The following is a 22,147-nucleotide window of genomic DNA, read 5'->3' as shown; positions in this document are numbered from 1 at the left end:
CCTTCTGGGTTGGGAAAGCCCGCTGCTCAGCCCTGAAGGAAAGGAGGGTTACCTTGTCTGGCTGTGGGTTTCTGTTGTCTTCAGCTTTCTTGTATCCTTCCCATAGGTGGCAGTGCTCTCGTGCAGGTGGGATGACAGTGGGACCCTCCTGACCTCCCCCCATGGCAGAGCGGCTCCAGAGTGCCAGAGGGTCAGCTGGGGCCCCGGGCTTGGCTTTCGGACCAGGTGGAACTGAGAAAGCAAATGGCTGTTCTGTGTTTTTGAGTTCCGGGGGAGATTGGCTAGACCCCTGTAGTGGGAGGACGCCGGTGGGCTCGTGAGCTGGCCCAGGCAGGGGTGCAGGAGGGGCAGCTCAGCGTGGAGATCGTCACACTTGTGGCTTTTGTGTGATCCTAGCTCATGAGGTCCTTGAGGCTCTGTGAAGAGGGCGGGGAAGACGTGAAATGCAGTCCCCCCACCCAGGCCGGCCTCAGAGCAGTGTGTGGTGCAAGGAAACAATCTGACTAGCGTGGTAGGTTCTGCCCTGGCTCTTCCCTTTTGTTCTAGAAACACATGCTTCCCGTCGTGAGTGGGGACGAAGGTCGTTCTGGGCGCTGGAGTCCCAGCCGTGTCCCAGAGGAGGGGGCCACCTGGTCACGTGAGGGGTGAGAGCGGCGGCCTCGGCTGGCTGCTTACCCCGCATGAGCCACCTTTCCTCACAGGTGCCCCTCCTTGCCTTCTGTTTTCCTGTGACGTCAGGGCCTCTTAGAGTGGAAGAGTCCCTGGAGACTCGAGGAGGTGCGTAAGGGTGACATCATTGCCCATCCTTGTGAGTCTTGTCTGAGAGCCTGGCGTTTTCAGCCTTTCGTGGTGTTGTCAACCCCCCCCCAAATTACAGGGTGGCTCCGTTACAAAAGTTGTTTATTTCAGTGGAAAATTACAACTCTGCCCTTCTTGTTGGAAGTGACCTGAACAGAATGGTCAGAATATCCCTAGTCCCCGGAAACAAGGAACTGGTAGGAAGCCCAAGGGTAGTGCTGTGGATGGGCAGGAGAAAAGCCTGGCAGACACGGGGGGATTAGTCTGGTGGGGCTGGAAGTTCTGGGAAGATAGCTCGCAGGTGATTTATGTGTCCCTGGAGGAGTTTCAGCTTATGGCCTGTTGTAGATTTCAGGTTCTGATGGGGAGTGGTGAGGTTGGAAGAGTTGGCGTTGCTGGTGTTTAGTGAATTGATGATATTGGCGTATATTTGAATGGGAGCATTCAGCCGAAGTTCAGGCTTGACCCAGCTCATGGCCAAATAGTTCTATAGAGAATAGGCAACAGTTAGCCTGAAGTAGCAACCTGAGGGCTCTCTCTTGGGTCATCCCGAGAGCAGCTGTGCCTTTTCCCCTGTCTCCAAGGTTGTCACTCACCGGAGCTGAATAGATAAAGTTGAACAGTAGAAGCCCTATAAGCAGTATGATTGAGATGGCTATGATTTTGAAGCGGTAGCGTTTCCAGAAAACATGGATGAACCTTGCAATGGGTGACCGAAACCACATGAGCAAGGTATGGGTGCGTCTGTCCAGGAGCAGAGATGGCGGAGAATGGAGGGCAGAGGGAAACTTCAGGTCAAGTAATCCAGAGCAAAGGTCTTTCATTTTAAAAAAGCAACTTCTGCTTCTGCCCTCCCCCCTCCCCAGCTGTTCTCCCCTGATTGTAACTGAGCATTGAGCCAGAGTGGGGAGGTGGGGGGGATAATTATCCCTCTTTACTTGTCAGCCTCCTTCCCCGGTCACCACCCCATACAGACTGCTAGGCCCAGCAGCTCAGCTTTGTGAACGAGGAAGAGACTTGGTGCCTTTGCCCTGCAGGACCCTTACAGGGGAGGATGGAGTGTAGGGTATTGGTTGGGTTCTGACTGGCCTCTTCCTGCTGCCTTGATTAAGGCTTCCTTCTCTTTCAGAATCTCCAGGGTCATCTTCACTTTACCCTAGAAACAACATGGGTGGTGGGAGCTGAGCTCAGATGGCAGGAGCAAGGCTAGTTTTAAAGGCCTCTTCCCAGGGTCCAGAAAGGGAAAGGGGTTTAGCTCCGGCCCCCAGAAGTCTGCCAGAGCCGAGTTATGCAGCACAGCAGTCAGCCCTGCTCCTAGGCAATAGGCACCTTCCCCAGCTCCTACCGACAAGCGCCATTTGCCGCCATCGAGGACCTGGCAAGGCCACCAGCCGCTTACAGTCTTCATCTTAAAGAGGGAGCAGTGCTTGTACTGGAGGAAGTGAGGCCACTTGGGGTCAGCATCCATCATCCTGATGGAGCATAGCTTGGCGTGCCGGGCCGGGAGGGGCATGTCAGACAAATCCAGCTCCAGGACCCCTGAGCCCAGAGAAATGCCGTCAGCAAAAAGGAGCTCCCTGTCCTGTGGTCACGGGCCCTGTGCCAGGATCTCACCTAGGAAGTCATCCGCGGAGATGATGTTATTGTCCCAGATCTGGATGATGAGCCGGGCTGGGAACTTCATCATCGTGGGGTCCAGGCTCCATATGTAGTCCTGGAGGATGGCAGGAGAGCATATTCCTGGCCTGTCTCCTCTGAGAGTTCCTTTGGCCACTTAGCAGCCCGTCACCCAGCAGTGATGGACCGTTGAGGAGGAGGAGAAAGTCGGGGAGGGGAGGGGGGAGCGGGGAGTGGTTCCACCCAAGGCCACATTCCAGGTGTCTTGGTGCAGCTCGAAGGCTCTGAGGGGAAGGGGAGGAGCGCACCCCGCTCCTGGGCCTGTTACCTTCTGACTCAAGACACACGCTTGCTCTGCTGCCAGGTAGTCCAAGGTGAAGATGAACCGCCAGTTGAAGATGCCCTCCCCCGTCAGGGAGTGGTAGTGGACATCTGTCTTCTGCATGTCCTTCTCCAGCCCGAATAACCACCTGGGGCCAAAGTCCACTCACCCGGGGTTCACTTGGATTGTCCCCGCCCCTGAGCTGGAGCCCTGGGGGGAGGGCTACCCAGTAGACGCCAGGCATGGGTGGAAATGGAGAGACGTCACGCCAAGATTAGAAGGACCCCCAGGAATGACAGAACTGGGCAAGTCTGAGGGCACTCTGATGGAGCCCCGCTCCTCTCCCTCACCCTTTGACATAGATGTCGCTCATCTTCTCGATACTTAAACCGTTTTCCTTCAGGTCCACGTGGGCAGTTTTCCAGATAATGCAGCGCAGCTCATACCTGTAGCCACTGTTCTCTGAGGCTTTGCTGAGGAATAGCTCCCCAGCTGCAACCTCGGTGAGGGAAGAGAGGCCTGGGAGGCTGCCCTCCGTGCCCACCCAAGTCATGCTGCGTTTGGGGGACCACAGGGAAAGGAGGCTCCCCAGATTCCCAACAGAGGAAAAGAATCACCGTGGCTCAGTGTTGGAGCCCACTGGTGCTCTGCACGCTGGGAAGGCCACACTGAGTGGTGCAGTTGCTCGGGAGATGGGTGTCACTCACCTTCTAGGCTTTCTGGGCCTAATGTTGAACGGGGGGCCAGGAGGCCCAAGCTTCTTGGGGAAGATGTCCACCCACATTTGTACCTTTCCCTAGAGTGGAGATGGATTAGCTGGCTGGGGTTGGCCAGCCCCCGTTCTCGGCATCCTGGTCTGGGGGGGCCCTGTCTCAGCTTCTAGGTCTGCTGAGGCTGTGTTTCCAACACCGAGTGGTGGGGTATCGAGGCATCTGGGAGGTGGGATGGACTTCAGAACGGAAGTCAGCACACCGCCCATCAGCTTCCACTTGTTTCTTTTTTTGGCTGGGAGAATAGTGCAGTAAGGCTGGGCGCATACAATGGCTACGAGGCTGATGGCTGTGGTGCACGGATGTCACGTGTAACTGGGGTCTGGAGGGTTGATGCCATTTAACAGGTCCTGCTGGACAGCCTCTCTGGATGGGGCTCCAGAATGGGATTGGGGCTACAATTATTAGCCACCTTAGTGGCCCTGAGTAAGAGTAAACTAGGTGATCTCAAGGTCATTTTATGTTGTGGAACCACATCCTAAGGATGTCAAGCTATCCACAAAGCACAGAGGTCTAGGAAAGAAGGGATGAAGCTGGTAAGAAAAGGGGAGACAAAAGAGTTAAGAGGGTAGAACTACCAACAGTGGAAGATAGATCCCTTCAAACCATGTGACCTAGTTTTATTCTTTTGAAATTGGCCCCATTTAATGAGAAAACAGGTTTAATGAGGATGGTTTAAAAAGTGCTCAGTAGAGAACTTTGTATCTAGAATGTGCTATCAGTTTGAGAGATTTGGAGAATAAGGTGAGCCATTCTGGTGGCTGGCGGGTAGGGGGTAATTAGGGTGCCTGTGGGGATTTTTATTCCTCCTGTTTGGGGTTCCTTGCCGTGGAGAAAACACAGCCTGCACTTAACAGCCAAGCCGGGGCTGTGATGCCTGCACTCTGACCCTGGGTGCTGCCTCCCCACCCTCCCTCGGGAGAGACTAAGGCAGTGCTGGCACTGGCGGGTAAGGCCCCGAAACACTTCCACAGCTGACATGGGGCCTCGGTTTCTCGTCGGTGACTTTTCCAGCTCTGAACTTCTTCATTCTAAGAGACACCACTGCGACTTCTTGCTTATTGACATGCGCAGAACGTGCTTGTCTGCTTTTCATGTACGTCTGTGGGTGCCCGGCCTCTCCTTCCCCTCTTGTCCTGGATGGGTGGGCTTCCCCACCTCCTGATCCAGCCCCTCCAGTCCCATACCTGGTCGATGCCCGGCTGGCTGTCGCTGTACAGTGTGCGGGTCTCCACGTGCTCAGGTACCAGTCCCTGGGTGTGCAGGAGGTACAGCGCAAGGCGTTCTTTCTTAGATCCCAAAAAGCGAGCAGTAGGGGGCTTGAGCTCTAGATTGGAGGGGGATGGAAGGAGGGGATCACGAGGTCATTAGCCTTCCCGTCTCCCACGTAGGCCCCTTCTCCACCCTCAGCCTGGGCAGTGGACTTGGTTGTCCATTACAGGAGAGAAGGGGGGGCAGGGTGCCCTCTGGCAGCTGCTGCATCCTGTAGCCCCACTTGTCGCAGAGGCCCGGCTCTGTGCTTTCTGGCGGTGTGCTGTGCTTCTCACCAAAGCTTTGCAGTCTGAATTTTTTCCCATTGTAAAACACAGAGTCATCCTCAGGGCTGAACAGAGGCGGAGGCAGTCCTTTATGTTTGGCATGGTGTTCCAAGAGCAGGCTTGGGGGCATCTGATCCCGCCACCTAAAGGGCCCTGACCTGTGGGGAAAAGGTGGGGAGATCTGAGTCCTGGAGAAGCCTCTGCTTCGAGCTGCAGGCTGACCAGTGCTGGGAGCAGGGGTGCAGACAGGTACGGGCCCTGGTTCCCCAGCCTGGGATGCAGGCGTCTTCGAGGGGAGCCGTGGGCTTACTCTTCCACCCTGCTGTGCTCCCTTGCCCTGGTTCAGGTCCACGCTTACTGGCAGTAGGATTTGGAGAGCCCACAACGAGCTCCAAAGCCAGACAGGAGTCGGTTTTCAAGGTCGATGACTGTGGTTCCAATCTTATCATCGGGTGAAAATAGGTCAAAGTCATACAGCTGGATCTCTAGGTCCTTCTCCAGGGGGATGGTGCAGCTCATTTCAAACATCCTTGGGTGAGGGTGTTGGAGACACAGAGACCGAGGACCATGTTATCTACACAGCTCCCTCTCCAGCATCCCAACCACACGTGCCCGTGCTCTACCCCCTGCTGTTTGGCCCTGGTGAATTTGGAGAGCAGAGCCTGGGATGGCTCTTGTCTGCCAATAGCCATCCCTCAGTTGTGGCTGGGAGTAACTTTTGACAGGCCTGGGGTGTGGGACTCTTGAGCTCCCTTCCCAGGCAAAGTGTTTGAGGGGGGAGGGGAGAGCTGGGCTGCCCATCGATGCATCTTCCATCTGTTGGACACTGTGCTAGGAACGTGGAGGCTAGAAAGGAACGTGAGAGTTCTCTGCCTTCTGGAACTGCTCCCGGCACAGAGAGCGGGGATGTGGGATTGGGTGCGTTGGGGCAGCTCACACGCCAAAGATGGGGTCCAGAGTGTTGGGCTGGTACTTGTCCCGGTTGCCAAGCTTTGTCTCTCCCAGTTTCAGGATCACATAAGGGTCACACTGGGGTTCAGATAGACGTGAGAGAAGGACGGGAAATGGAGAGTCAGCCCAGGTTGGTCAGGGAGGGCGGGAGTGGGGCAGAAAGGAGCCCCTTGTACCAGATGGGGCCTGTGGGAAGTTGGCAGCCTGGGTGTCAGCCTGAGGGAGCTCCGGGATGCTGGGGTGTAGGGTGAGGTGAGGGGGGTGCCCGGGCTGGGGGGCTGGGGAAGATGCGCGCTGCGGTTCAGGGCTGCTCGTTACCAGGCCGTTGGTGTCTTGGGGCTGCAGGTTGACCGCTCGCACCACGTACACCCTCACCAAGCACTGCTGAGGGAAGTCCTCCTTCTTAGGCCAAGGCAGGAACTGGCGAGGGGGTTTGGGGGCTTCTGGATTCTCAGGAAAGGGGTAGACACGGAATTGGCCCTGTGTGTGTGTTGGGGAGGGAAGGTATTGGTCTCCGGCCTCGCTCTGTAGAGCCCTCCAGGAGGTGCCCCTGGTCCAAGGTCAGGAGACTGGGTTGTGTTGAGGGTGGCAGGGACGAAGCCCGTGAGGACGGGTAGGGGCATGTGCCGCAGAGATGCTCTACGGGGACCACGGTGTTGTTTTCCGCTGAAGGGAGGTCTCGTTCCACCCCCACCCACCCCTTGGGGTCCGCACTTGTTTTCGAAGGCTCTCGGGCCTCCGAGAGCAGCCCAGGCCCGAGCTGGGACTGAGAAGCCCTCGCCCTTCCTGCGTTGGGGGAGGCCACCCTGAGTCCCTGCAGAGGTCAGTCTCTGCCCCCCACTCCCAAGACTGTCAAGCCCTCCGTGCCCCATACGCATGCCGAGCATATAGAACCAGCGCTCCTATCAGAGTCTTCCCTGGACAGAAGGGGTACAAAGTGACAGGTGCAGCTAGGCAGGGCTGGGACACGCACCTTGAACTCCCCTACCACAGGGCTGTCCAGCTTGGGCCGTTCTTGGTAGAGTTTGAAGGTCTGGCAGAAGTCCTGCAGGCCTTGGAAGGCTGGCACGGCCTCCAGCTCGCAGTCGTATACCTGTGGGAGGGCGTGTGGGACCCGGCTGGTGGGGGGAGCTGGCCAGGGCTTGAGGGGACCATTCCTAGGATCAGGGGGTTGAGGGGCCACCCAGGTCTCGCCCCAGAGCGTCTGCCCCGGGGTCAGCAGAGCTGCTGCTGGGGGGCAGCCCTGGTTCCTGAAAGGGTGTGGCCTGCGGCGGCGTGGCCAGGAGTCTTGTGAAAAGACGAGGAAGCCACCCCCCGACTTGGTGGTTCCCCAGGGACTCGGGGCTGGGTTTGTTGGCCTCTCCCCGCAGATTTCCTCCATCCCTCAGCAGTCTCCCCTCGTAGGGGCCTGCGAACCTTCAGGGCGTGATACTCTTTGTACTTGTACTTCAGGGACTGGGGAGCATCTCCTGTGGCCCAGAACAGCTTGCTCCACCAGTCTACTTCCTGCTCGTATTCATCCTGGCAGGGAGGAGGAGGGGCATTTTGGCCCTCGTGGAGAAGGCACAGTGGCCTTCCTCTGCCCGGAGCCGTGCTGCCCCACCTCCCTGAGCTGCCTGGAGTTGTTCCTTACTACCCGGGGCTGAGCCTACATCACCTCAGCTTGGCTGGACTTGAACCAGAACTTTTCGTAAAGGTAACCTAGGAGCTGAAAAATGATTGCGGGTGAGCAAGGCAAGGCCTGGCCGCCCAGGCCGCCCACCGCCTCTGACTTCCGAGATCAGAAGGGGCTCGAGGCCACGGCTTCCTTCCCTGGCTCCCTTGCCCTTCACAGAGGCTTTTTAATTCAGGGATCCTCAGACATAGGACTGGGGCGGAGAAGGAGGGTCAGGTTAGTTCTTGGTTCTCATTGCCCACAGCTCCACACTTAACTCTGGAAGGGCTCAGAGTTCAGAGCCTCAAGCCCCACCCTAGGCCTCCTGAAGCTGAATCTGCTTTTGCTCAAGATGCCAAAGGATTCCTGTGCGTTCAAGGTTGACAGGTGCTGCTTTAGAGCAGCAGTTCTGAACTTTGGAAACACTGGAATCACCTGGGGCGGGGGTGGGGCGTAGGTGGTTTGGGCTTGAGTAAAATAATTGCTGCTCCTGGTTCCTACCCCCAGCACCTGGTCAGAAGCCATTTTGGGGGGGGCGGGCTGTGCAGCATGGGGGATCTTAGCTCCCCGACCAGGGATCAAACCCATCCCCCCTGCAGTGGAAGCGCGGAGTCCTAACTACTGGACCGCCAGGGAAGTCCCTCAGGATTTTTAAAACTCTCGGGCATTTCTAACGTGCAGTCCAGGTTGAGATCACTGCTTTCGAGTTCTCGTGAACAAGTAGGCCTCACGCTGGGGGCGCGGATATCGGAACTCTGTTTAATCTGTACCCTCCTCAGGCACAAGGGCTGTTTCCTCTAAATGGCACGGGACCTCCAGCGCTTTACTCACCTCCTGGTACTTCTTCACAGACAGCACTGCGTGGAGAGAGCACGGTCATGAGTCTCAGGAGAAGCGAGAAGTGGGGGGGGAGGGCCACCAACCCGGCAGGACAGCCAGGGCCTTGGCCACTCCCAGTGCCAGCTTGTTGGTGAGGTCTGGGGAGGGGCAAGGAGAAAGGGCCGTACTTGGAGGCCGTGGGGGCATGTAGTCCTCAGCCCAGGGGTCACAGAAGTAGGGCTGTAGGGAGTCAACGTTGGCCTGACCCACCACGGTCTCCCGGCCGAAGTCCTGGTGGTCCACCACCTTCAGCACCAGGGGCAGCGCGAAGGCCTCGTCCGTAGGCATGTACTGCAGCCCCAAGGAGAGGCCAGAGCGTGAGGCTTCCCACGAGCCGGGGCTGCCCCAGCCCTGGCCCAAGGCCTTCTCACCAGCGTGAGGAAGAGGGCTGACTGGGTGAAGTTGGGATTGGTCTGGAAGTCCCTGATGGGCTCTGTCTGCACGGACTCTTCCCAGCATTCCACCAGGAGCCGGGGCGAACGCACCCGCTTCATGTTCCGAAGGCCCCAGACCAGCATCTGCCAGAACAGAGAGGGAGGGTGGGGAAAGGGGCAGGCGGCCCCTCTGATGGGGTCCTGGCCTGGGAGCAGTGGGGCCTCAGGGGGCCTGCAGGGCCAGGGCACGAGGCTGGGTGAAGGCAGAGTCTGAAGGCTCACCCAGGCCTCCTGTCCTGTAAGGGATGAATCCTCCAGGCCTGGACGCTGTCGTCGCTCCTCCACGAGGGAGGTGCCCATTAGGTATTGCCCTTCCTCCCCTGCTGCCCGTCTGGCCTCTAATCATCTCTCTCAGGGGTGACTTCCCGCTGCCGGCTGCCTCCCAGGCCTGCAGCAGCTGGAGTGCCCCAGGGTTCTTGGGCACCTCTGTGCCGTCCAGCTCGTGGCTGACCTGGATCCCACAGAACTCCACGGCCAGTCAGCGAGCCAGCACCCTGGGATCTCACTCTCAACAGACAAACACTGGGTACCCCAGGAGCTGTCCACACCCTACCCATAGGGCCGCCTCAGGGCCAGAGTGGAAACCAGCCAGGTGGTCTGATCTTGGCTCCAGTGCCGGGAGGACCTGACCACCTTCCGCTCTTTGCCAGGTTTGTGGCAGGGCACGTAGGTTCTGACCTGGGGGCCTCCATGCTACTTTCAGAAGAGGTGAGAAACATCCTGGCATTTGGAGTCAGGCAGGGCTGGGCCTAAACTCTGGCGCTGCCACTGAGCCCCTGTGTCACTGTGCGTGGATGTGTTGTTTCTCAGAGCCTGAATTTCCGTCTCTGGAAAGTCGTCCCTACTTTTTGCACAGGGGCCTCATGAGGCTTACATTCGGTAGGTAATGAATGCTAAAGCCCTTTGTCTACGACCCACTGCAGAGGTTTGCATTAAAATACTTTGAAATGTTCTATCAGAACTTCATTTCTCTCCTGTCTCCCTCCATCTCTCACATGGTATCTTCTCGGGGTCCAAGCTTTGGAGCAGGTAGGCAGAAGGCCCAAGAGGGTCAACAGAGAGCGCGCCGTGGGGCTCGACTGCTCTGGGGGTGGCTTGCGCCCTGCCCACCCGCCCTGCTCCACGTTTCATCACCTCAATAGCCATTTTCCTTAGCGTGGGCTGGATGCTCTTGGGGAGGACGTAGATCCCATTCTTCCAGGGAACACTTAAGATTGGCAGCTGCTGTCTGAGACTCTGAAGGGATGAGGTGGGATAGCCGGGAGCCTGAGGCCCTGTTGGGCTGGTCCTACTGTCCCCCACCGCCCCACGGAAGCAGGACCCTGAGAGGCTCAACTACGGCGGCCCCGGAGCCCTATGGGCAGAAGCTGGCAGGGGAGTTAGGGAGAGGTTGGGTAGGCCGGCACCTCCCAGCCCAGTGTTCTGGTTCCCGGGCCCCAGGACTTTGCTGAGGGGCTGCGGTTGGGGGCCGCTTGCAGGGGAGTGGGGCAGCGTGAGGGCGCTGAGCACCACGCTCCCAGCCGGGCCCTCTCTCCCAGCACCTCAGTCTCGAGGATCAGCTCACAGGACGCCAAGATCTCGCCCTCTTCCTCCTCCAACGCTTTTACAAGGGGGTGCCACCTCATGGGGGGCAGGATCCGGTTTTGGACATCCAGCCAGACCACCGGTGACCACATGCTTCGTCCCCACAAGCTCTCATTGCCCTGGAGGGAAGGGGAAGTTCACAAAACATGGAGGCCAGGCTGGCAGGGGTCTGGCTCCTCCTGGCATTCTGACAACTCTAGGATTGATGCGATGTGCTCTGCGAATCAGGTCCCACTGGAGCACTTTCTGAATATCCTCCTCTAAAATAAATGCTCCTCACGGAATTCCCTGGCCATCCAGTGGTTAGGACTCCACGCTTCCACTGCAGGGGGCACAGGTTCGATCCCTGGTCGGGGAACTAAGATCCGGCATGCCGCATGGCACGGCCAAAAAAATACATTAAAAACTTCTCAGAGCTCTGCCCAGCCCAGCCCACCTTACCTGGGGGTCCCGCTGCCACAGTTCCAACACCACAAATGGCGGGCTCTCTTTGGTGTCCTGGGGGTTCTCGTACAGAAGAAGGTGCTGGAAGATGAGCGTCTGGGCCCACGTAGGGGCTGCAGAGCTCTTCAGGGTTTGGGTACACTGGCTGTGGTTCAAGAAGACCAACCGAATGAAGGGCGCTGCGGGTGGAAGGAGAGCTGTGCCTTTGAGCTGCCGAGCAAGGCTCTCCTCTCTTCTGGCTGCTGCTGCCACTGGACTGGGTACCTGGGGAGGCTCAGGCCAGACAGCCACAGCCACTCCAGCTCCCCAGAAGGCCACCTCAGAGTAAGCCACAGAGCGCATGGGCTTATAGCTAGAAGCCCCTTATACCATCATGGTTGGGGCCTAGCCGTCACAGACGCAGAGGGCCTGGCGGCTCCTCTGGAGGGGTTCTGGGGACCAGGCTACACATGGCTGCCCTTCCACAGCATCAGCAAGTGGCCTTGGCATCAAGGAACATCACATGGCCCTCTCGATGAGGGTGCTGATGCCCAGTGGACACAGCTCCCAGCAGACACCCACTGCCCTGGCTCAGACCCTCGTCCAACAGTCTGGCTCCCAACAAACAGGGCCACTGCCAGCCCAGGGCAGGAGCACGTGACTCACCTGAAACCTCCCATGGGGCCTCCACACAGGGCTAGAAATTGCCACACCTCCTCCCCACCCCTCATCTTCTGTCCAGCACAAGGGACAAGTGGTTCCCAAGCGTGTCATCCTCTCTCTTGCCTTTGTGTCTCATCCTCCCTCTTCCTTGTCAAGGCCCAGCAAACTCCTCCTCCCTCTTCAAGGCTCAGCTAAGTGGCCTCCAGTGGGATGAAGCCTCCCCGTCTTGATTCCACAGTGTTGGGGACACACCGCAAGAGCGGTCCTGCCTTGTATTCCTTGTTCTTGTGTCTTTTCCCCAAACCAGGGCCATGAGCTGCTGGGGGCAGGGGTCTGCATGTGTGTCACCCCCTTCTCACCACATCCTTTGTACTGCTGGGTGGCCACATGGAGGGGCTGGGGGAGAAGAGGTGCCCACGCCTACCCTGGAATGTCTGGATGTGGTTGGACATCAGGTTCCGGGCCTGGTAGATGTAGCAGAAGAGCTGGTAGTAGTGGGGCTCTGGGTAAGAGAGGAGCCGAGTCCACCACCCGCCCCCAGGATCCCCACCCCATGCCCCCTGCTCCCTGCCCTCAGGTTCTGGGTGTCTCTGGGGCCACCCAAGCCAACTCTCAATTGAATGCTCACTGTTGAAGATGCAGTAGATGAAGGGCAGGTTGGGTGGCTGGGTGATCTCTGGAGGAGCCCTCCAGGAGCTCCTGATTCTGTCCAGTCTCCGTGTCGACGACACCATGTCCACTTCCCTCTTAGCTTGCTGTTTCATATCTAGACTCTGTGCCCAGGACAGACTCCCTGAGGCTCATAGGTGCCTTTCCTGTCTCCCCCAGCCCAGGCCCAGGTCACCCTTCTCCCCATCCAAAGCCTGAGGATGTGTCTCCGGGGCCCAGGTCCCCCCACCTGCAGTGGTCAGTGCATCTGGCCACACGGGGCGTCTCCGTCTGCCTGGCGCACCGGGGGGCCCTGGCTCCGGAGGTGGGGTTGCAGGGAGGAGACACCTAGCCCACTGGGGCTTTACCAAGGATCCCTCCAGGAGGAATATGGGCGCAATGCCCTTGACCTTGTTGGGGGCCAGCCTGCGGTGCCAGCGGCGGCGGCGGAACCGGCTCTGGGGCTGAGGGTTCAGGTGGAACTTGGAGCCGAAGACGCCATATTCCCAGCCCGCCTCGTCCTCGGCCAGGCTGGGGTGGTGCTGCAGGGAGAGCAGAGTCGCCCTCTCACCCGGCCCAGGGTGGGTCCCACCGGGTCCCACCGGGTCCCACCGGGTCCCACCCATGGTCCCGCCAGATCCCTGACCAGGCGGCCCCTCACCAGCTGCAGGAAGGACAGGGTCTCCTGCTCGTGGCTCAGCCTCCCGTGGTCCCGGTAGCGCACGCGCGCCCAGCGCCGGCGGCGGCAGGAGTAGTAGGTCTTTTCCACCGAGTTCCAGACCTGGGGCAGCCCCGAGGGCGGGATGCCCACTCCATACTCCCAGCCTGAGGGGCCCAGGACACAGCCCGTGGGTGCCCAGGGGCCCACAGGCTCGGGGGCTCGGACAGACCTGAGAGATAAGCCCCGGAAGGGCAGGCCAAGGGGGCAGTGCTGTCCCTCACGTCCAGGTCTCTCCGGCCACAAAGGAAGGTGTGGTCACACTGCATCACCCGGGTGGCCTGGGCTCAACTGCCCATCTTACAGACAAGGAAGGTGAGGCTCACAGGCGTCCTGGGACCCGCACAAGGTCACACAGCCCGTAAGTAGCAGAGGCTGCGTCTTGAGCCCAGGTCTTCCGACTCCCAGCCCACCGCCCCTTCCCTGGGGCCACCTGGGGTGAACCAGGCTCTGGACGCGCCCCCAGCTCACGTGCTCGGGAGGCGGTTAGCACCTGCCCTGTCTCAAAGCTGGGGCCCACGTCTGTGGCAAGGGTGGAGGCCCCACTCTCCGGAGACTGAGGACCCCCAGGAACACAGGCCTACCCCACCCGACAGCTTGGCCACTTGCAGTTCCAGGCCCTGCCGCCCTTAGCCGCTGCCCAGAGGACTGACCCTCATTGTCCACCGCGTGGTTCAGCTCCACAGCCCAGTTCTTCGCGTGCCAGCCTTGGGGGCACTTCACATTCTCCCGGGCCTCCACGGGTTCTCCGTTCTGTGGGTGGACAGAGAGGGCGGGCCAAGGGCCGTCTTGCTCGCCTACTACGGCTATCGTGGCCTCCAGCCCCGAGGAGCAGACCGCGCTTTTTACGTCTGATGCCACCCACATGTTCACTTAATACGCTTTTACCGGCTTGCCTTTCCGAACCGTACGTGTCTTTTTTAAAGGAAACTTTATATAAACACTGTCAGTGGAACCACTCACCATAAATAGGAAACAACAGTACGAATGACTGTGAAAGCAAAATAGTGTGACTGAATCTCAGCTGGACGCTGCTGCCTGCCCAAGGCGGCTCTTGGGAAGGGGAGACCAGCGTGCGTGACAGATGGGTTACACCTCAATGTCCAATCAGTGGCCACCAGCCTCCTGGGGCTCCTTAAATTTAAGTTCGTTAAAAATGAAACAAAATTCGGGAATTCCCCTGTGGTCCAGTGGTTAGGGCTCCGCGCTTCCACGGCTGGAGGCCCAGGTTCGATCCCTGGTCGGGGAACTACGATCCCGCATGCCGCACGGTGCGGCCAGAAAAAAAGAAACAAAATTCAAAGTCCAGTTCCTTACTGAACTTTGAATTCTGGGTAAAAGCGCCACCTTCGAACGGGGGAAGGAAAGGTGCCCACTCTGTCGTTCTTCCGGTCCCATTTCGGGGACTTCACCCCACCACCTTGGGATACAAACCCCATCAGCGCTCACCCAAGGTCACACCAGGGAGCAGGGCTCAGATGGTAACGCCTGATCCAGTGCTCTTTCCACTCAGACACCCCAGCTTCCAAGGTGCCCCCCTGGTTGAATCGCTTGCCCCCCCGCACCCCCTGCTCACCACGTCTGTGTTGGGGATGGCGGCAGGCACCCAGGCCCCCGTGGCGTCCCGGTGTTGGTTCTCGTACACCTCCTCCAGCACCTGGCTCTTGTTGATGTCTGTGTCCAGGAGGAGCCTGGGGGCAGTGAGACCCCAAGTTCCCAGCATATCTCCCTGAGCTTACAGGCCCCTGGGGTCCTCCTCTGTTGGCTGAGCGCTCCCGTACCTGGCAGCCCCACCTGCTCTGGGCAAGGCTGGGCAGCGGGGCCTGGCATGCAGGGTAGGGTGGCGGGCAGGGCCCCCTGTCCTATGCACCCCAGCCCCCGGGACCAGGCTGCAGTGGCTGTGTGCCCACCTCTCTGGGCTGCTGCCTACTGGCCCTCCTGGGTAAAAAGAAGTGCCAGCTCCAGTGCTGCCTGTCCGGGGGCACACAGGCTCCGGGTCCCGCATCCCAGCCTTACCTCCGCTGAGGCTCCGCTGTCCACGGCCCCTGCCAGTGCCATCCATGGGGCTCCTTGAAATCTTCCTTGGGGAGGGCCTTGTGCCCCATGACGTCCGAGAAGCTGGGGCAGTGCTGCAGCCACTGCTGTCCCCACTGGTCCTTATACTTGGCCTGGTTCTCGTACTAGGGGAAGGGAGTCCATCAGTGCCTGCTGCCCCCCCTCCCCAGCATACCCAGCACTGGCCTCCTCCCGGGGGCAGGAGCTGCGTTGTCACTTGTAATGGGACAGCACTGCCCCCGCTGTCAATCAGCACGGTAGCTGCCACTCATCAAGTGCTCACTGTGGCTGGGCCCATGCCAAGGGCATTACATGGACTATCCCCTTTCAGCCGCACACTCCCATTTCACAGGTGAGGAGACTGAGGCTCAAAGGTCACCTCTACCCCAGGCGGCTCAGCTCTCAAGGAGTGGAGTGGGGTAGATGCCTGTGTTAGAGCCTGGTGGCGCCTGCGATGTGACCTGTCCGCCCCGTGTCACTGCTTACCCTGGGGAACCTGGTCCTGCTCCACCACTGCCACGTCTTTGCTGCCTCTGGACCTTTCTTCCACATTCCCCTTCTGGGCACGCAGCCCCTGCTCCCTACACTCATCCTAAATCCCTCTCTGTCTCAGCACCTCCAAGTTCTACAATCTATCCACAACATGCAACTTAGGAACCATGAAAATGTTTTGACAAAGTAAGTTAAAAAGCCCGAAACTCAAAACTTATTTCTCTTCTGTTCTCAGGACCTTCTCCTGAGCCATGTCCTCCCCCTCCTCTGATTATAGAGCAGCCTCTGGCCGGCTGCTCACCCACCTCCTGGGTTTACGGTTCTAAGGGAAGATGCCACATTTCCGGCTCCTCTGACTGTCCCAGGCCTCCCCCTCCCCGGGACCACTAGGCTGGCCTGCAGGACCCAGCTGGGGTCGGCAGGGGTCCCGGGCTGTCACGCTGATGATGGACGAGACCCCCTGCAAGCAGTCGGAGCCTTGCTCACCTCACACACCCTGTACTAATTGGGAGAAACTCCCAATAAACCTCCATCTGGGTGAGAGTGACCAGCCCCAGGGGACCATTCAGCTGCCCTCCTGTCACCACAGCCTATGGCTTGTCAACAGGGGACCTCTTTAGTTTCTGCCACCTCTCTCAAGCCCCTTTCACGGTTCTCAGAATCTGCCAGTGATGTTCTTCTCCAACTTCGGAGCTGGGCTGTTGCCGGGTCACCCTCCCGCCGGCCCCACCCGGGGCCCCGCTCACCGTCTCCGCGGACACGACCACTTCGCTCTGGCGGAGCAGGTGCAGATCCTTGCTGTCTGTCACGTTGCCGAGCCACATGCAGACCCGGAGCTGGGCCGGGAGCGTGTCCTTCTTTCCTTCACCCTCTGGGTACTGAGCCAGAGGCAGGTCAACAACCACGGGGGTGCAGGTCCCCCAGGGGCAGGGGTGCGGGTGAGGGAGGGGCACACACGGCTACCCCTTCACCCCGAGCCCTGGGAGCAGGGGCCTCACCCTGAGCTGGGTGATGGGCATAACAGAGGCTGGTACGGGTTGCGGAGGGAGAGGGTCAGTGCCGCTGGGGAACCTGGGAATGCTCCAGGGAGGAGTGGTGCTGATGGTGCCATTGACAATGATGCTTGCTATGCGCCAGGCAACGTGCTAAGTGCTGTGATCCTCACACACCACCGCAGGGCGGGCATGATTATCGCCAGGCCCATTTCACAGAGGAGCAGGTTGAGGCCAGACACAGTCAGGAGTTGGCTCCGGCTCACACAAGCCAGTGAGTGGTAGAGCCAGGATTCAAGTCTCAGTGATCCTTGCAGGACGAGAAGGACTCAGGTGGGCCCTTCCACCGTGGCGGAAAGGGCAGTGGGGAGCCAGGGACGTCTCCGAGACAGAGACAGTGTCCCCCACCTGCCTCCCAGGGGGAGGGCTGGAAGCACAGGGCCGTCTTCAGGGCAGGGGACGTGTGGTCAGTCAGCCTTATTTATGGATTGTGTCTGATATGAGGGGCTGGCGCCCAAACCTTATAGGTATTAAATATGTAGATAGCAGCTAATCGTGGTCCAGGGGAGAGAGGACAGGGACAGGACCAAGTGAGGCATCAGGATGACGGAGGGGACAAATCTGAGGAATATTTATGGGGGGCATGGACTTGGTGTCGGCCACGTGCTGATGGTCTCAGACCCCCTCCTTCCTCTGGAGAACTGTTTAAACCCCATTTCACCTGGTAAAGGGCCTGGCAGAGAGGAAGTGGGCATGCCCTTGGGAGGCTCACGGGGGCTGCTCGGGGTTGGGGGGTGGGTCAGGGCTTCTCCCTTGGGATGTCCTGGGCCCTCTCCTCCCCTGAGGACCCCTGGCCTCCCCACCTGCAGGAAGAGGGTCTGTGTCTTCCCACAGAACCTGCCGGAGTGCCGGGCCCCGGTCGGGGAGAACAGGATGGTGTGGGCGGGCACCTGTGCATAGGCCACTCGCTGCTCCCGGGACATCAGCCAGATCATCACGTCCGGGAGGTTCATCTGGGGCTGCCAGGCGGGAGGGCATCAGGCCCACAAGGCCGGCTCCAAGGCCCGCTCCCGGCCGGAGTGTCCAGCACCCACCTCGGGGAGCACGGCATTGAGGCGGTATAGCCAGCCCTCCGCGGTGGCCACCATGTCCCTGGGCTGGGCTTCCTTGGCCTTCTGGGCCAGCTCCTGCAGAAGGAGGCTGCGGAGCTGCCACCTCTTCATGTCCAGGTCGGTTGCTTTGGGCTGATCAGCCATGTAGGGCAGTGGGCGCCTGTGGCCAGGACCGGGAGGGCGGGGCTGAGTCTCTCTCCACGTCACTTGCTCACCATCCCGCCCGGCCTCAGGGCCCTTCCTAGACCCAAGATCCTGCCCCACGCCTGCTGGCCTGGCCTGGGGAGCCCTGCCCACCCTCCTTAGGAAGCCCACTCACTGCGGTCCTGGCCCCTGGGTCCTCATCCTTCCCCTTCGCATCCTCCCAGCCCCTGCAGTGTGCCAGGCCCGTGCTCAGGACCTCCTCGTGGACAGAGGTGTGAGCTGTGAGACAGGGGCCAACCAAACCCGGGCGGGAGGGGGGAGGATCCAAGTGGGCTGCCGGGCCAGGAGGAGCCTTACAATGACTCTTCCAGAACAGGCAGAGCCCTGAAGAGGGCCTTGTGGATAGGAGCGGCAGCGGAAACGGTACGGGCCGGGACTGTGCAGGGCTGTCTGGACAACGGGGAGGCTGGTTTGGTGGGAGCACCAGGCATGGGTGTGTGGGGAACAGTGATGGGTGGGGAGGTCAGGGCCATTTTGGGGGTCCCTGAATGGGAGAGAGGCAGCTCTGTGGTTTGGGGAGAGATCTGCGCAGAGCTCATATTTCCTGCGGAGGCAGGGGTGCGGAAGGGTGGCAGTGAGGGCTGTTCTGTAGGGTCCTGTCTGCACCCCAGACCCTGTGTGAACCTGATCTGGCTCAGCCCCAGCCCTGGGTGAGGTGCCCACCGCCCCTACTTGCAGTCCTCCATCAGCTCCCTCAGCAGTTTCTCCCACTGGGGGAGCAGAGCCGGGTCCCTTGGATTCCTCATGGATTTCAGGGTGTCCAGATTGGCTTTCTGCCCAGCAGGAGAGAAGTGGCAAGTGAGCATGGGGCTCCCTCAGGACAGGCTGCAGGGCTGATTGGCCCAAGATGGTTTCAGCCAGGACCTGGGGACCTTTGAGGGGTAACCTGGGGACCTTTGAGGGGTAACCTGGGGATGTCAGTCCAACGCTGTCACAGGCCCTTGCAAGGCTAGGATTCCCACCCACCCTCCCAATGGGTGGCGGGATGGAGCCAGGACAGGGTGGGACCGTGAAGAGGTTACAGGGCCCTGACGCTGGGCTCCCCTTCTATCGGTGCGAGAAAGTCATATTTGAGGCGGAGGCACCGGGTGGCTCTCCTGCCTAAAACTGCTCTGCGGCTTCCTTCCTTAACAGTCACGAAGACCTTTTGTGATCTGACCCTTCCCAGCTTCCCTGGCCTTATTTCCACCTCACCTCCAGGCCCCCACCACCCCCGAACTTCCTATCACCATGGCTCTGCCTGTCATTTCCTTCTCTGCACCCCACCACTGCCCCCAGCAAGACTCTGCTCCAATGTCATCTCCTTTTTGAACACCTCCTCTGACTCTCCTCTCTTCATCTCCCCCACCCCAATCTCTCTGCCCCTATGGTTCTCCTGCATCTCCACCGCAGCCCTACTGCACTGCGTACCGCCTATTTGCATATCCGACTTCCCTGCTGGCGAACACTGTGTCTACCCATCGTTGTGTCTTCAGTGCCTGTGTCTGGCACGTCCATCTCAATTGGTGTGGAATGCATGAGAGAGCTGAGTGACCGGGTTCCTAAGACTGCGATTCATTTTCCCAAGCCTCCCATCAATGACCCGGGTCCTTCCCTGTACCACCACCCCATCCCCCATCCCCACACCACTCACCAGGCGGTCCCGAGTGAACTGGAGGAGGTTGAGGCAGTTCATGCGGAAGCTGACGTCCTCCCAGTAGGAGGTCACGGCCACGACGGGCTTGGTGTTGTACCAGGGCACATAATGGTAGATGTTCCCTGAGACACAGAGACACGAGCAGGGGGTGGGGGCTGGAGGTCTGAGGACAGTGTTCCCTCACTGTGTCCCCTCAGAGGACCTTTCTTGGGCCACTTCATTCCTCTAGGGTCTGCTAAGCATCCTCACTGGACCCCTCCTACTGGGAGGTGGGCTGCAGGCCAGTCCAGGACGGACGCGCTTTGATGAGCACAGCCGGCTGGCCGGAGCATTCACTGTGCTCAGTGTCACACAGCCTTACAGAGTCCCCAGTTTACAGGTGGGAAAACCCAGGCTAGTGATGGGAAGCAGTTTCCCTGTGGTGGCACAACCAGGTGGTATAACGCAGGCATTCAGTTCCAGAGCCCATGCCCCTAACTCAGGCAAGATGCCAAGGCCAGGGGCCTGCCCTGAGGTAGGGTCTTCCTTCTGGGTGGTGGGTAGGCACAGGAGGAGTGGGTCCTGGGTTCGGGAGACCCAGGGTTTGGTTGGCGTGGGCAGACATCTGACATGAAGGGCCTGCTCGTGCAGAGGAGTGGCGTAGAGGAGCAAACATGGACAAAAGCCAGTGATGGGCTTGGCAGGCTGGGTCTCCTGGCCACGATCCTTATTGAAAAGAGCGGGGGGCTTCCCTGGTGGCGCAGTGGTTAAGAATCCGCCTGCCAATGCAGGGGACACGGGTTCGAGCCCTGGTCTGGGAAGATCCCATATGCCGCGGAGCAGCTAAGCCTGTGCACCACAACCACTGAGGATGCGCTCTAGAACCCGTGCTCTGCAACAAGAGAAGCCACCGCAATGAGAAGCCCATGCACCACAACAAAGAGTAGCCCCCCCGCTCGCCGCAGCTAGAGAAAGCCCACGCACAGCAACGAAGACCCATCGCAGCCAAAACATAAAATAATAAGTAAATTTATTAAAGAAAAGAAAAGAAGGGGGAAAAGCTAGATGAAGCATAAAGGAATCTTTTTTTTTTGGCTGCACTGTGTGGCTTGCGGGATTTTAGTTCCCCGACCAGGGATCGAACCCAAGCCCATGAGAGTGAAAGTGCGGAGTCCTAACCACTGGACCACCAGGGAATTCCCAAGGGATTCTTTTTATGAGCTGTATTGCTGAGTTGACATAAAAGTAAGAAATCCACAGAAACCAAAAATAAAGTAAAAGCAGAAAGTCTGTGAGGCAAGTGGAAGCAAAGCAGACTTTTGTCCTCTGAGTTTCTGGCAAACCTTGGAGAACCGGTTCTTCTCTTTGACGACTGCCAGGGCCCAGGAGAGAAAGCCGAGCACTGCCTGGGGTAGGCAGTCTAACAGGACACCCCATGTGATATGGGTGGAATTGCATCCCCTATAAAACTATGTTGAAGTCCCAAACCCTGCTACCTTTGCATGTGACCTTATTTGGAAATAGGGTCATTGCAGCTGTAATTAGGTAAGACGAGATCGTACTGGAGTAGGTTGGACCCTTAACCCATAATGACTGGTGTCCTTATAAGCAGAGGAGAGGGACAGAGAGATGACAGGCCTGTAGAGACACAGAGACAGAGGCAGAACGCCGTGTGGAGATGGAGGCAGAGATGCAGTGATACATCTACAAGCCAAGGAGCACCGAAGATGGCAGGCAACCCGCAGGAGCTGGGAGAGAGGCGTGGAAGAGATTCTCCCCCGGGTCCATCAGAAGGAATCAACCCACCAACACCTTGATTTCAGACTTCTAGCCTCCAGAACTGTGAGAGAACTCATTTGTGTTGTTATAAGCCGCCCAATTTGTGGTACATTCTGATGGCAGCCCGAGCAAACTAATCTGCTATGCAGAGCTGGCACTGCCAACCCTAAACCCTCAATCAGTGAGAAAGGATCCACCACACGGAAGAAGACAGTAAGGAAACTCGCCCATCTCCAGCGTGGCTCCGGGTAGAGGGGCACGAATTTTCCTGAAAATTTGTAACCACAAGTGAGGCCTCATGCAGGTTGCATTCTGTATTCATGCCACCTGCACGGTCTGGAGAAAACTTGATGCGGTCTCTGGTTGGCAGTGCCCCAGGTAACTAGAGGAGGCAAAGACAAATCCTCACTGGAGCATGAAATTTGGGTCAAGTCCCAAAGGATTCCCACAGATAAAGTTCCAAGAAAATGAGCAGCTAAGAAGCAATATACATACCCTCTACCCCAGCAATTCTGCTCCTAGGTATACAACCAACAGAAAGGCATAGAACAGCATTATCAAAAGAAAAATGTTCACAGCAGCACTACTCATAACAGTCCAAAATTAGCAACCACCAAAATCTCCTTCAGCAGTAGAAGGCATAAATAAACTACGGTATTTGCACAATGGAATACTATACAACGATGAGAATAAATGAGCCACAACTACACCCAACAGCATTTAGGTTTGTGAATGCATTTCACAAATAAAATGATGAGCAAAAGAAGCCAGGCACAAAACAATACATACTATATGATTTCTTTTATATAAAGTTAAAAACCAGACAAAACCAACTGGCAGTTAGGAGAGGGGTAGCAGCCCTTGGTAGAGGGGGGCTGAGGGGCTCAAGGGGCCTCTGG

The 22,147-nt window shown here is 58.5% G+C and overlaps 1 protein-coding gene across 1 annotated transcript in view; it reads right to left on the bottom strand.

Annotated features, from left to right (window-relative positions):
- Positions 1-1,057: 1,057 nt before the first annotated feature.
- Positions 1,058-22,147, bottom strand: part of FER1L5 (fer-1 like family member 5) — a 55,389-nt gene continuing 34,299 nt past the window's right edge. The window contains exons 20-53 of the mRNA XM_061211084.1: positions 19,488-19,612; positions 18,527-18,627; positions 17,633-17,810; positions 17,402-17,557; positions 16,293-16,424; positions 15,016-15,179; positions 14,576-14,690; positions 13,653-13,752; positions 12,928-13,106; positions 12,650-12,802; positions 12,262-12,406; positions 12,058-12,135; positions 10,989-11,170; positions 10,490-10,666; positions 10,098-10,187; positions 8,901-9,047; positions 8,658-8,820; positions 8,482-8,507; positions 7,654-7,704; positions 7,413-7,517; positions 6,970-7,089; positions 6,315-6,476; positions 5,983-6,074; positions 5,404-5,574; positions 5,055-5,203; positions 4,695-4,834; positions 3,445-3,533; positions 3,088-3,183; positions 2,744-2,885; positions 2,413-2,512; positions 2,144-2,337; positions 1,845-1,954; positions 1,395-1,542; positions 1,058-1,285 (exon numbers count right to left, since the gene is read on the bottom strand). Coding sequence (XP_061067067.1) covers positions 1,058-1,285; positions 1,395-1,542; positions 1,845-1,954; positions 2,144-2,337; positions 2,413-2,512; positions 2,744-2,885; positions 3,088-3,183; positions 3,445-3,533; positions 4,695-4,834; positions 5,055-5,203; positions 5,404-5,574; positions 5,983-6,074; positions 6,315-6,476; positions 6,970-7,089; positions 7,413-7,517; positions 7,654-7,704; positions 8,482-8,507; positions 8,658-8,820; positions 8,901-9,047; positions 10,098-10,187; positions 10,490-10,666; positions 10,989-11,170; positions 12,058-12,135; positions 12,262-12,406; positions 12,650-12,802; positions 12,928-13,106; positions 13,653-13,752; positions 14,576-14,690; positions 15,016-15,179; positions 16,293-16,424; positions 17,402-17,557; positions 17,633-17,810; positions 18,527-18,627; positions 19,488-19,612 — 4,508 coding nt within the window. The remainder of the gene's footprint in view (positions 1,286-1,394; positions 1,543-1,844; positions 1,955-2,143; positions 2,338-2,412; positions 2,513-2,743; positions 2,886-3,087; positions 3,184-3,444; positions 3,534-4,694; positions 4,835-5,054; positions 5,204-5,403; positions 5,575-5,982; positions 6,075-6,314; positions 6,477-6,969; positions 7,090-7,412; positions 7,518-7,653; positions 7,705-8,481; positions 8,508-8,657; positions 8,821-8,900; positions 9,048-10,097; positions 10,188-10,489; positions 10,667-10,988; positions 11,171-12,057; positions 12,136-12,261; positions 12,407-12,649; positions 12,803-12,927; positions 13,107-13,652; positions 13,753-14,575; positions 14,691-15,015; positions 15,180-16,292; positions 16,425-17,401; positions 17,558-17,632; positions 17,811-18,526; positions 18,628-19,487; positions 19,613-22,147) is intronic.

Source organism: Eubalaena glacialis, chromosome 14, assembly GCF_028564815.1.
Source record: "Eubalaena glacialis isolate mEubGla1 chromosome 14, mEubGla1.1.hap2.+ XY, whole genome shotgun sequence".
Classification (NCBI taxonomy): domain Eukaryota; kingdom Metazoa; phylum Chordata; class Mammalia; order Artiodactyla; family Balaenidae; genus Eubalaena; species Eubalaena glacialis.
Note: the sequence above shows the minus strand (reverse complement) of the source record. Positions and strands in the feature narration are given on the sequence as shown.